Here is a 13684-nt window from a genome sequence, read left to right as displayed (position 1 = left end):
ACACACATTTAATAGCTTCTATTTCTATATTTGTTTCTTTAAAACATGGCAGGTAATTTGCCTCAAAATGTCTAATATAATTACAAATTCATTTGAAATATGCACAAAAGCATCTATATGTTGTTTTACTCGCAGGATAGTTCATTTTAAGGGCAATTGTAGTAAAAAAAAAAAAAAGAAGAGTTTTAATCAAGTCGCCCCTCATAAATAAGTCATAAATAAGTTCTAAGCGTGCTGGATGACATGAAATGTACTATCTGATAATAGCTTTCAAAGTGTTTTATTGTTTTTGTCGATCAGTTGTAGCTCAGCCTTTTGACAGAGCCCAAATGTCCCCCTTTGTCTCTCTTTTTGTTGATTGGGAGAAGTGAGAAAACAAAGCTTTCGTCGTGAGAAAGTTTAATTCTAACCAAAGAGAGAAAGAAAAAAAAAAAAAAAAAAAGCCCTTTCACGTGTTGGTGGAATAGCTAAACCCCCCCAGTCTTGTGTTGTAAATGTCACCTAAGTAACATAATAATTATTCAAAACGCTCCCCTTTCCCCGGTCCCGCTGCGAGGGGCCAACAGGCGGCCGCACTTCAATCAGCAGCGGCTTGGCGGGGAACAGCGGTGCCGGGGCAGGCGTCTCCGTGGGCGGCATGGAGTTTGACCGTGGGGCGGCCCCGCACCGTCCGTACAGCCAGGGGTCTTTTTTTTTTTTAACTCTCCAGGGTGCATGGTTTCCTGCAGGGGTGATCACAGCACCGCCCCCCCCCCCCGCCCCCCACACACACACACTGAGCCCGTAATACAGCCATGCAGCAGCGTCAATGGGCTGGAAAAAGACGATCCGAGGCTTGTTTTCACTCCGCTAACAGGTTGAATGAAGGAGGATTAACACGGACGTGTTGCGTCATCTGAAGAATTCATGTCACAGGGTTTTACATTTCCTCGTTCAATGCAAAACCTTCACAACCCGCAAATTACCGGCTACTTAAATGTTATTGAGAGTGACTGCTTTCAGTGTTTGTCTCCAGGCCACTTTAAGTTGCGCCATAAATCTCAACTCTCTGTAACAATTTATCTAACAGACTATTATCCGAACATGCAGATCACGCTCATTTACATGACAACGCACTAAAGGATCTGTCATTTTCTTCACATCTCCTTGTGTGCTGCGGGACGACACCACACTTGCGTGCACTGCATATTGTTAATGAGAACATATGTTGTTAGACATGTGCTGAAAGGTAACAACTGTCGCAAAGAAGACACACAGATGTCCTGTAATATCTCACCCAAATAACAATAAAACTAGATTTCATTCAGATATCGAGGGTTTTAAATAAGACATGAGGTGAAATGAGTTAACCAGTAAAATAAAACATTTTTTAATCATTTTGTCTTGTTTAACTTTAACGTTCAGATTGGAGTCTTCTTTTATCAGTTCAAAACACATGCAACATTGTTTCATCTTTTTGAGTTTTGCTTTTCATTTGTTCTGTGATTAATGTTCACTGTACTTTTTTATTTTATTACACACAGCGCCTCCCAAATCCCCCCAAAAGAAGTTCCTGGAGTTCAGTAACATCACCGATACATTCACAAACATAACGTGCACACATGTTTGTGTGTGAATGCCTTTTTACGCAAACACATGGAATATAGATAATACATAAATATGACATATATTTTCTTATTTAACACATTGTTTGTTGCAAAGGGTTATCACTGCAACACGTTTCCATACTGAGGTCAGAGGAAAGAAACAGTAAACAGAAACCTTTGGTTGATTTTTGCAATTATTATCATTATTAATAACAGTTTTACACATACAGAGCTGCAGTGGATCCCCCAAACACAACACAACGTTTCAATCATCTGCTCCAACATGAAATAGATTTCCCCTTTGATGCCTTTAGAAGATGTTTCTCTTATCTCCATCCTAACATGATGTCAAACTGAGTGAAAATGTCCAACCTAATTATCTCAAATCTGCACGTTTGAGCGTCACGTTGCGTGTTCTCGGCAGCGCATCGCTTGCATTTGCACTTGTTTACTAGGTTTCCTCCCGTTGTGGGGCTCTCCTGTAACAGACGGGCTCCTTTCCTGCACCGCACACATCGGTGGGGCTCGTTCCTTCTGCATGTCAAGGCTGCTGCAGTTATTTGTCACTGCCTGTCGAGGCTCATAGCGCTCGCTCCTCTGCACCCACCGAGGCCTTTTTGACTTTGTGCGCTCGGACTAGCAATGCAAGTGTGTTCACGACGTGTGTGTGTGTGTGTGTGTGTGTGTGTGTGTGTTGCTTTGTGTGCTTGCCTGCTGTAGGGTCAGTGTCACGGTGCTCCTATTCTAAGTTGGGCTTCACTGCAGGCGATGCCCTGGGCTATTTAACAGGGAACAACAAGCAGAGAGTGTGTGCATAACTGTGGATGTTTACCTGCAACGACTGCATGTGTTATTCTCCCTTTGTGAGATTATAATGAAACCGTTGTAATATCATCAAGTTCTGACTACTGCGAGCAAAAGATGGCAGACTTTAGTGTTTTACAAGCCGCTCTTGTCCCGCCTGTAGTTTTCTGCCCAACGTGATGGTGTTTGGTGCAAATGGTTAACATAAAAAAACAGCAACCTCCACAAACTGCTGCTGCCCTCACCTTGCCAAAAAAAGTCGAGTTTACTTGAGTCCACCAGAGAGAGAGAGAGAGAGAGAGAGAGAGAGAGAGAGAGAGAGAGATGGTGGTAGAAGGCCACCCAGCCTTGTTGACTTCAGTGACTCCGCCATTAAGAAAATATGGCTGCCGTGACCTCTGGCACAACCGCCCGATACATCAGAGAGCTGTGACCCTCCACTGCCTGCATGAGAGAGAGAGAGAGAGAGAGAGAGAGAGAGAGAGAGAGAGAGAGAGGCAAGTGATGGAGGGAAGTAAAGGGAGAAAGGGTAAAAGTGTGGGGTAGTCGAGGGGGTGCAGTGTTCATTTTTATGAGCCTGTGCCTCTCCAGTTTCTGGGTCGTCTGGCCGCAAAGACATAAATCCCCCCCCCCCCACCCCCACACACACACACACACACACACCCCTTCCCGCCATACATCTCTCCTGCTTTCTTCTGGCACGCTCGCCAACCAAAGATCCAGCCTTATCTGCTCTTGAAGCCTGTTTGCAAACTTTTTTCCTCCCAGTTCCTCTCAGTTCCTCCCGGGTCATTCCTCTTCCTTTACTTACCTGTTTGGGTGACAAGGCCTCTCGCCATTCCTTCCCTCCTCCCTCCTGCCTCGCCGTCTCCATCTCGTTTTGTTTATAGTAAGCCAACACTACCTTTTCCCCCCCCCTTCTGTTATTTTCTTCCTCTCTCTCCTTCTCCAGCCCTCCTCCTCCCCCCACCCCCTTCTTATAGATGGAGATTAACTGGGGGAGCGCAGCGCCATCCGTCCTCCTGACTGTTTGTTGTTAAGGAGATGGATGGAGGCTCCCTCTGCCAGCCCCACGCAGCCGCAATTACACCAGCCGCCATGATGGATGGAGGGGAGGGAAAGGGGTGGTGGTGGGGAGTTGTGGAGGGGGGTGCAGCAAGGGAGATACAGAGAGGGGCATCTATCACGCCCCTTAATCTACCTGTCACTGCTAGGGCTTGGGTGGAGAGGGAGGGGGTGGGGGTGGGGGTGGGGGTGGGGGGAGTTGGCTTCATCCTGACTGCTGGTCAAAGGTTTAATTCCTTTCTTTACTCTGCATTTGTTTCTTTCTGGAGAATTAGGCGTCCAAGTACTGGACTCATTAAATGTCCTGATCACTCCAATTGATTTCCAGCATCTTATTGGATTCTGTTGAAAATACTGTGTGTGTGTGTGTGTGTGTGTGTGTGTGTGTGTGTGTGTGTGTGTGTGTGTGTGTGTGTGCGTGCTGCTGGGCCATATGGCAAAAGAAAGGATAAACCTATGTATGTTTTTCTAGCTATACATCACCAAAACAAAATGTTTCTGTGCTCATGGGCGTCAACAGGTTACGCTTTTGCAGAGATGCACGTTTCGCACGTACACACATTTTTTTTGCATAGACCTCATTATGGCACATACACTCATACACACAACCCCGCACTGCATAAGCATGCAAACAACTGGATAGCACACACACACACACACACACACACCTCCACACTGAGTTGTTTTTCATCCCATCTGTATCGGTTGCCTCTGCACTGCGCCCACACACACACTCCCTCTGCAGCATCTCCTCATCCTCGTACCTGTTGAAGGTACCAAAGCGGTGACCTATCATCTTGTAAATCTGCATACATTGCCTGTAATGCCTCTCCATTATTTTTTCCACAATGCTACGGAAATATTATTAAAAGTAATCTGAGGTCTCCCATCCTCTACCCCTCCTCCTCCTCCTCCTCCCATTTCCATCCCCATCTCCCTCCTCCACCTCCTCATCTGTCCAGAGGAGTGAGAGATGGGATGGAGGGATTAATACTCTTCCGCCCAAGCCAACCCTGGGAATGATAGATGGACAGATGCAGGAAGGGAGAGGAGGAGGAGGAGAGGGAGATTAAAGGAGAGAAGTCTTGAGGGTTCATAAATCCAAAGTGAGACCTGGTCCGCATCACACACTAATAAGATCTGCAAGAAATCCATGATGGGGGGGGGGGGGGGGGGGGGGTGGGGGGTGGAGAGAGAGAGAGATGGGAGCGGTGTAATAGCATTAGATGTAATCTAATCATGGCAATGAGATGTGAATGGATGAGTGTGAGCATGGTGATTATGCAGAAGAGGGATGGCGGTGGTGTTGATGAAGCTCTGAGGCGCGAGGACAGGCCGCGTTATTGAACAACAGATCAGCGGCGTTGTGCTCCTCACCGGGGACCTTCTTCTGCTGCGAACACCGTGTTCGTTTTAATTTGGTGTGATTCTGTCGCTCGTCTAACCGCTCCCCAGGAGGAGGCGGCGCCAGAACGCAGCGGGTGCCACATGGCGGCAAAAAGAAAAAAAGGCCTCAATTTGATGTAAATGTGAATCAGGGATAAAAAGGTGTCTGTTGAAGTGGGATAGCCCGTGTGTGTGTGTGTGTGTGTGTGTGTGTGTGTGTGTGTGTGTGTGTGTGTGTGTGTGTGTGTGTGTGTGTGTGCCATCGTTATGGTAAGAATCAGCTGTAAGTGCACAAAGTGCAGCCGTGCAGCCGTGACCTGACTCGGATCAGATAGAGTGCTCCCTCACCTCCCTCTTCTCCTCCTCGACCCCGCCGCCGCCGCCCTCCACCCTAAACTCCCCCCATCACCACCATCACCACCACCTCCTCCTCCCCTCCATCCACCCGGGCCACATTTTTCATGGCCCAGCTGTCGGAGGGCAGTGATTGGTTGGCTCTGCAGACAGATAGCCGATAGGCTCTGATTAATAGTTGAGGCCCAAGAACTTCCTCATTGATCAACAGGACAGGCTGGAGGAGGAGGAGGAGGAGGAGGAGGAGAGAGAGAAAAAGCATGCCCTGTCGCTCTGCAAGTACTGGCTGATAACCCTGATAGTGGCTCTTGGAGTGTGTGTGTGTGTGTGTGTGTGTGTGTGTGTGTGTGTGTGTGTGTGTGTGTGTGTGTGTGTGTCTATTTGTGGGTGTGCTTGTTTACAATAGCAAAGAGATGAGCGGATGAAATGAAGCAGTGAGAGAAATGAAGCGCTTCAGGTTTATTCTCTTTCTTTCCAGCTTTAAAGCTTTGTCTCTGGGCTGCGATAGCATCTGTGAGGTTTCCATGAATAAGAAAGCACGTATGTTATCAAACAAAACACACACAGCCTGTTTGGCTGCCAGCTAATGTCTGAGGGGCCTTTATGCATGCAATTGTGTGTGCGTGTGTGTGTGTGTGTGTGTGTGTGTGTGTGTGTGGGAATGGGCTGAAACATTTAATATGTGTTTGATATCTATTCTATTCTTCATACTTGTTTGGTGTATTTTATAGTAAGTACAAGTATATTTGTTGCCCAGGTACATCTGCAGAGTGTATGTGTTACAGTATCTATGTGTGTGTGTGTGTGTGTGTGTGTGTGTGTGTGTGTGTGTGTTTGTGTGTTTGTGTGTTTGCGTGTGTCCCCTCCTGCTGCTCTGTCCAGCCCCCTAGTTGATTGATGATCTCCACTCCCACGGGGTCAGCGGGGTCATGACCTCCCACTTTTAACCCCCTACAGGGAGGGTCACGCACACACACACACACACACGCACACACACACACACGCAAGCAGACACACACAAACACACACACACAAACACGGAGCAGCCCAGAGCAAACAGATGGCCTTAGGACAACTGGTGCTTCCTCACCTTTCTCTCGCACAAACACTGTTACAACACAACAACACAACACCGCAACACAAAAACATTCGGTGTCCCCGCCAGCTCATCAACCAACGCTGCATAATGCTGCATAATGCTGCAGAATACATCTGCAAGTGTTCTCAATGTGCTGCCTTTCATTACGAATAACAGAGAGCAACCGGCGTGGCAAACCATTCTGAGTTTTAATTCACAATGTTTGTGTTTTACAATGAATGAGGATCAAGAAATGGGTTTGACACACATGTAGCAATATCGCACCCTAGTGGTGATACAGGGTTATGAAAACTGGTGAATATTATAAAAAAAAGAAAGAAGAACAAGCTAATATCGGAAACAGATATTATATCAGGGTTATTATAAGCATAAACACAGATATGAACCTCAAGATCCTCCATAAATCAAAGACAACTAAGATAATTAGGGAAAATGAACATTAAGGAAACTCTTTCTGCATTCGTAAATTAATATTAGTATTGAAAACAGGAAAAACATTTGAAAAGACGCATAAAAACAAACCTTAAAAGAAAGAACCAAACCACACAAACACACAGATCAGCGCTGAGATAAGGATGGACGGAGGAGAGCAGGAGAGGAAATAGAGGATGATGATGATGAAGAAGAAGCAGAGCAGCCAGGCCCACCAACTCATGAATCTGTTTCAGGGATCAGTGATAAGAGCTGATCAGGTTATAATGTGTTTAGATCAGACGGTTTTCTCCAGGGCAGCCATCTTCAGCCAACTGACCACATGTTCCTCGATCTCCTGGGAGGAGGAGGGAGAAGGAATGTTTTTGAGGATTTCATCATGTTTGTTATGCAGATTACACAGTAACATATCAGTGACACATACCTGTCTGGCTTTCTGGAGCGAGCGGCGGTCTGTGACTCTTCTACTCATCATATCGGCACAGTGAGCAGTGTCCTTAATGAAGATGGTCTGGGCTTCTTCTCCTTCCTCAGCCCTGTCCTGAACCACCGACAGCTCCTTCCACGGGTCAACTCCCCCTGTGGCAACGATGAGGAAATATATGTTTTTTAATTTTTACCACTCTTTGGCCGCTCCCTCGCCTCTTTAGGTTCAGTTATTATGTCCGCCAGGCGCAGGCCACGGGAGAGCTTATGTGTTTGATCGCGTGTGCGTGCGTGACTATGTGAGTCCATGCGTCCGTGACTGAGTGAGAGACATGTGCACCTCTGTGTCTGTCCACGGCTAATCTCGCACTCTGCTGCAGCAAACTGCACAATATTTTTGCGTGGCCAGTTATGGCTGCATGCTCAATTACCTCTTGTGTTCGTGGTGACTCACGCTTTCTCAAAACACCTTTTATTACCTGTTGTATTAGCATTAACTGCCTGCTGACTCCTCTCTCACCATTCTACCCAGGTGGTAGTGGGCACTAGTGATAACATAGCTAAGTGCTTCTACAATCTTGCTACTCTGTGTCCAGAGATACGGTGGGGAGGAGAGCGGTTTGCACACGTTATTGTTTTGGATGGTGTGTTCGGCTAACAGTTAACAGAACTACCAGTGCACACACTGCTGAGTACCTCTAGGCCGCTGCTCTTAAGCTTACTTTTGTTGTTTTCTTTGGACGGCTTGTTTGGCTAACCGCTATCAGCTAACGGTATTACCAGTGCGCCTACTGCTGAGTACCTCGCTGCCACTCACTTGTTGCTAAACGGGCAGACAGCTTGGTGACTCTACCTTTGTGTTTTGGCACGATTGTATGAAGTGTGTTATTCGACAACTTCAAGCCCACTGCTTGTACAACGTTACATCGCTGCTGGTGTTTGAGTTTGAAAGAAGTCGGTTTGACGACGCTTTGCAGCACTGGTTGTATTCCTTCAATCACACAATACAACAGTAGTCGTTGCAGACACACCCAGGCGGAGATGTGCATTCTGCTGAGTGCACCTTTCTAGTTTGTTGTGTTTTTGCCTCTAGTAAACCAATTCTCACCATTGACATAGAGGACCCTGTGTATGCGGGGGTTGTCTCCTCCATAGTAAGTATTCGTGAAGGCAACGCGTCCAGGCAGGGAATGCTGGGAAATGCCAAACAGCATTAGACAGAGTTCAGTATGGGTTCGCAGGGTCACCATCCCAGAGAACGGACAAGTGGCATCCTCACAAGTCTGGTCTACACACACACACACACACACACAATGAAAGGGTGTCAGATGATAGAAAGAATGATGGTTGACTATATCTGTTATTGTCTAGTGTGTGTGTGTGTGTGTGTGTGTGTGTGTGTGTGTGTGTAGTACAGAAGCCAAACTCGGTGCAGGTCTGGTAGGTCCACTGTCTCTCTGCTCTCCTGCCTGAGTGGACGGTCGTGTCCATCAGATCCTTCATTGTTTTCTCATGGGAGATGTCCAGACATGGCTCCTCACTGGAGGAATGGTAGATCTGCACAAACACACACACACACACACACACACACACACACACACACACACACACACACACATAGGAAATAACACACAACACATAGGAAACACCACACTGTGGGTCTTTCGCTGCATTATTCTATTAACGAGAGAAATCCTAAAAGGTTGCACCTTTGCGTCAAGCTTGTCTCATCGAGAAAATGGCTCAACGGTGACATCTGGTGGTTACACTGTGCATGAAAAGAGAAAAACTGCAAGCTGGAGTTCCTCCTTGTGTTTTCCATACCTGTGCGAGTTTAACAAGGCGGTTGTAAGCCTCCGTCTCCTCCACCTGTGCCTCGCTCTTGTTGGTCATCACACCACAGAGCTCATCGATTGACATGAGCACCCCTTCTTCATTGTATTGCACCGTCCCCATGACGATGCCGGCCAGGTTTTGCATCAGCTCAATCTGAGAGGTGTAGAGTGAAATATTTATTTTCCACACAGATACATTTGTTCTGCATTAGAACTGAAAAAAACAAAAACAAAACATGGACATTGCAATAGTTAAACAATAAACACCTAAATGTGATGGGTAAATGGTTGATGTAGCAAAAGATACATCAATGGTAGTATAGTATGGTATAGAAGTAATGGATAAATGGTCAAAATAGTAAGATTTTGTGTATATTTTGGGGTTTTTTTGTGTGTGTAGTTTAAAAAAAGAAAGCCCTAGTTTCAGAAATGGTGTTTTTTGCAACTGTAACTATCTAGTATAATGTTTAATGTTTAATGATGATAATTGGAACATGATGGTTGCTTGCTTATATTCATCGGATAGGGCTGTGGGGCATCTGAAAACATCTGGTTGGTTACCAGTGATTTAGAGTAGGCCTACAGGTTTGTCCAACATGTAAGAACTCCTTAACCTCTCTGATAGTGCTGTTCAAAGTCATGTTTAGTGGTCGCATGTTGACCATCAAAGTATTGAGAGTTCACTACACCAGCATGCGCTGGAAAAGTCTCTAAAACCCTTTAAACAACAGCATAAAAAGTGCAAAAATGCCCAAACAAGATGCCACAGAGAGGGTTCTTTGTGCCCCTTCCTTAAGCCTAACAACCTCTAATTCTGTCCCCCTACAGCGTCTCAAAGCCGTCACCTGATCATCGAGGTCCTTGGGGATCTGACAGCATCCAAAGTCCACGGCCACCCGGCTGGCGTTCCCGCCCATCGCTGCTTCCACAGCAGCGAAGGCTTCTCGCACGCCAGCCAGACACTGCAGGGAGAGGATGAGTGTGAATTCAACACGCGTGACGGACAGAAATGTAATAATGGCCGCCGTACGATGCACAGACAGGTGGCTGCCCTCGCACCTTTTCTGAGCCACCAACCGCTTCGTTGGTGAGACTCAAGCCGACAACCTGAAACAGGAAATCACAGAGGTGAGAGCAGGCATGCGTCACCAGGCTAATTAGTGACGAATATAGGTCAAATTGAATACTTCTTTTTCCTGAAGCTTGTCAAAAAAATGTTATGTGCCATCTTGAGTTGCACAGGGGGCCACTGGGAGTCATGACCCCAGTATTTAAAGAAAAAATCCTGTCTAAAGCTCCGATAATATGCTAATATTTCATATTAATAGTGACCATGGTTTGTGCTGGTTTACATTGCTGTAGGCAGAGAAGTCCAACGTCGCCTTGACAGGAGCAGAGGAGGCCACGGCTCCGTACACCAGGTGAGGGAACTGCAGTGGGGTGAAAGAGGAGCACAGAAAAATGTCTAACAATTGCTAAAAGTGAAATAATATGCAAGTTGTGTGAGCTGTTTGACATGTGCTGTAAAATGTAGTTAGCACCTTTCCTCTGAACCAGGCGGACAGAGCTCCGGCGTACGAGCCTCCGAAGCTGATCCACGTGTTCCTGTGGCTCAGATTGAAGCTTCGGCTGATGTGCTGGTGGAAAACAGCCAAGTCAGCAAGCCTGGACAAAAACAACAACAACAACAACAACAACAACACACAAAACAACTCTTCAGTCTTTCACCTGACGCACAAACTATAGAGACATGCACAGACATGAAGGGGTGGGGTGGACATGATGTAGGCTACAATACACCGGGACACCTCTGGTGCAAGTGTTATAGGAGTGGGATTTTGGGTGAAACACACACACACACACACACACACACACACACACACACACACACACACACACTAATAGACAGAAAGGAGAGGGGAAGCTGAAAACAAGCCAAAAACACACAGATGCACATACATTATGCATTGAGGGAGAGGAAGTGAGGTGAAGGACACACATTTGCAACCATACATGTACTTATACACACACACACACACACACACAAGCTGGTAGCCAACACTCACGCCTGCTGGCTGCTCAGGTCTGACAGGTTCTCCGTTTTGAGGCCGTCAGGGTTGATGCTGTTGCCATAGAAGCGATGCTCCAGAGCCAGCAGCAGCGCCCCGTGCTCCTCAGCCATGTCAACGTGGTGACCTGGGGAAGCAGATATAGGATTCAGAGTGGTCTAATACACCAACGGTTTGAGGGAATTCAATGTTTTAAAGGTATGTGTGATGAAGCACAATCAACCGGATACAGGTGTGTAAAATGATTTCACGATTTCATGAACAGGACTTGGACAGACAGGTGAGGACATCTTCATCCTACTGTACCTGCCAGAACATCAAACTCATAGATGGGCCCTTCTCCTCCGATGAAGAGGAACACCGGACCATCAGGACGCCGCCAGTACTCCTCGTTCACAAAGAACCTCTGGGGAGAAAGACAGGAAGAAAGAAAGAAATGTTTTATTCAGGTTCTCCCAAACCAGCAGGACATTTCTTTGTGTAAGTAATCCCGTCTTTAATGCTACAAAGGACACATTTGCACATTGGCAGCCACAAAATGAAAGTGAGCGCTAAACAGAGCTCAATACATGCTGTTAGGAGGCGTCGTCTCGTCGGAGGCTATGCTGGAGTTGAGGTGATGAAAAAAGTTCAACCAGTCTAGATTCATCCAGACGGAGAGCTCACTCACTGCTGCTTTAGAGCAGATTTAGCAAAGTTTAGCTCTTTTCTGTAGAGCAAAATGACAGCAGCAAATCAGACTGATTTAAGCTGATTAGGAAGCAGTTTTCTCAGCTTTGCTGCATTTGAAAAACATTGAACAGTCCTCATAAATAGTATGAGATCGCATCATCTTTGATGCTTTAAATGTAATACTGCCTTTATGTAGGTTATGAGATCAGAGAAACTTGTGCACGTGCTCTTTTATCAAGTGTTTTTTATGTCTGAAATGTCAGCCCTATATATATACATATGTATATATATATATATGTATTAACTGCAGATCGTTCCAGGCCCAAGGACTATCTATAGTGGACCAAGCTGGTTTCCCCAGCCTCTAGAGGGCCCCACACCGGATAGACCACTGATCCGTCTCTACCTGAGGGAAGGTGCTGAAGTCTAGTCGGTTGAAGTGGTCCAGCTGCTGGTGGATCCTGTCCTCCTTCACATGTTGAAGAGGCTGCTTGGCCTTCTGCAGCAGGAGATTGCGCACCCGCTCCTTGATCTTCCCCAAAATCCGTCCTGGTGATAAAAATGAGACCAAGAGGTAGGGAATAGAGAGAAGGACACTTGTGCAAAGTCATGGAAATAATACAAACCTCAATGGCTTGTTTGAGAGTAAATTGCTCAACCTCAGTCCTGTGTGATGGGGGTCATTCCAGCAGACTTCCTTGTGTTGCTTCTTTGCTCAATAATGTATAACTTTTAAACAATTTTTTTACTTTGCAACCTTTTCTTTTGAAAAGAGCTATATAAATAAAGTGTATTATTGCTGACCCGCTGGCCTCCAGAGCTGAGAACTTCCTCTAGAAAGGCTCCCATGTGGCTCTATCATCCATTTCATCGATAGAAATAGTTTACGTTCACGTCACTGATGTGATGCTTGGCAAAAATACTTTAATCTCCATCGAGAGAATCTCTGATCTATTTCAGTAACAGTCAACATCTAACGTCAGCCTCCCAAAGGATTGTCTGTCACCACCGGCGTCTTTTTTCTTTCGCCTTCCAGCTCAAAAAACTTTTCAAAAACATTACAGCAAATCCTGACATCTGTGAAGTGCTTTGATTTTTTTTTTTTTTTTTTTGTATATCATGAAGCTGTCAAGTTATTAAATCCATGAGTAAACCCATTATCGGATTCAGTGGAGCAGTCATCAACTCACCAGCATCAGTTGAGTTCAAGAGGAGTAGAAGGATGAGACAGCGGGCCGGTGAGAAAAGCATCTTTACCACCGAATCAGGTTACTTTAAGATAAATGTGATGCATGTCCAGTCTGCAGGACTGAGGAGGATCTCCACCGCTCATCAGCTCCCTATATAGTCCTTTGAAGGGTGGAAACTGTGATATGACCTGTGTGTTATTATGATCTGCATATAGCATTTCATGAGAACAGAAAGAGAGAGAGGGTGTGTGTGTGTATGTGTGTGTGTGTGTGTGTGTGTGTGTGTGTGTGTGTGTGTGTGTGTGTTTGTATCTGCCATATACAGTATAAACTGCTCAGCAAAATAGAGCATCAGCTTGGTGATGTAACTAGATCGTTCTGCCTTGTAATGGCTTTCTTTTTCCTCTTACAGCAATGTGTCGCATCAGTGAGTGAGACTGTCTTTCAAACACTCACTGTGTCTCTCAGCGTTTTGTCGAAAAAGTGATAGTATAATAAGTCGTAAAAAGTAAAAAAAAAATGTCATAGTATATGTCGAAAACAGTCATAGTATAGAATTTCAAAAACAGTCATAGTACAGTATTAAAAAATAGTCAAAATATAGAATGTCGTAAAAAGTAAACAAAAGTCAGAGTATAGCATATACAAAAAAATCTAAAGTCATGTATAGTATGTCGAAAAAGTGATATTATAGTATGTTGAAAAAAAGTGAAAAACGTAATATTATAGTATGTTGAAAAAAATAAGAAAGGTAATAGTTTAGAAT

General features: G+C 45.5%; 1 protein-coding gene across 1 annotated transcript; it reads right to left on the bottom strand.

The window, feature by feature from the left end:
• Window positions 1-7003: 7003 nt before the first annotated feature.
• On the bottom strand, window positions 7004-13065 carry prss16 (serine protease 16). Its single transcript, XM_068710569.1, is given in 14 exon segments — window positions 7004-7063; window positions 7151-7305; window positions 8261-8440; window positions 8568-8709; window positions 8977-9141; window positions 9833-9949; window positions 10047-10094; window positions 10340-10417; window positions 10529-10684; window positions 10687-10797; window positions 11044-11183; window positions 11363-11462; window positions 12135-12277; window positions 12919-13065. Coding segments are annotated over 14 exon segments (1656 nt in total). The 5' UTR covers window positions 12980-13065.
• Window positions 13066-13684: the final 619 nt, after the last annotated feature.

This window comes from Cebidichthys violaceus, unplaced genomic scaffold, assembly GCF_023349555.1.
Source record: "Cebidichthys violaceus isolate CVI_PGR_0920_01 unplaced genomic scaffold, fCebVio1.0.p SCAF_1, whole genome shotgun sequence".
NCBI classification, from domain to species: domain Eukaryota; kingdom Metazoa; phylum Chordata; class Actinopteri; order Perciformes; family Stichaeidae; genus Cebidichthys; species Cebidichthys violaceus.
This window is presented reverse-complemented; position numbering and strand designations above follow the sequence as displayed.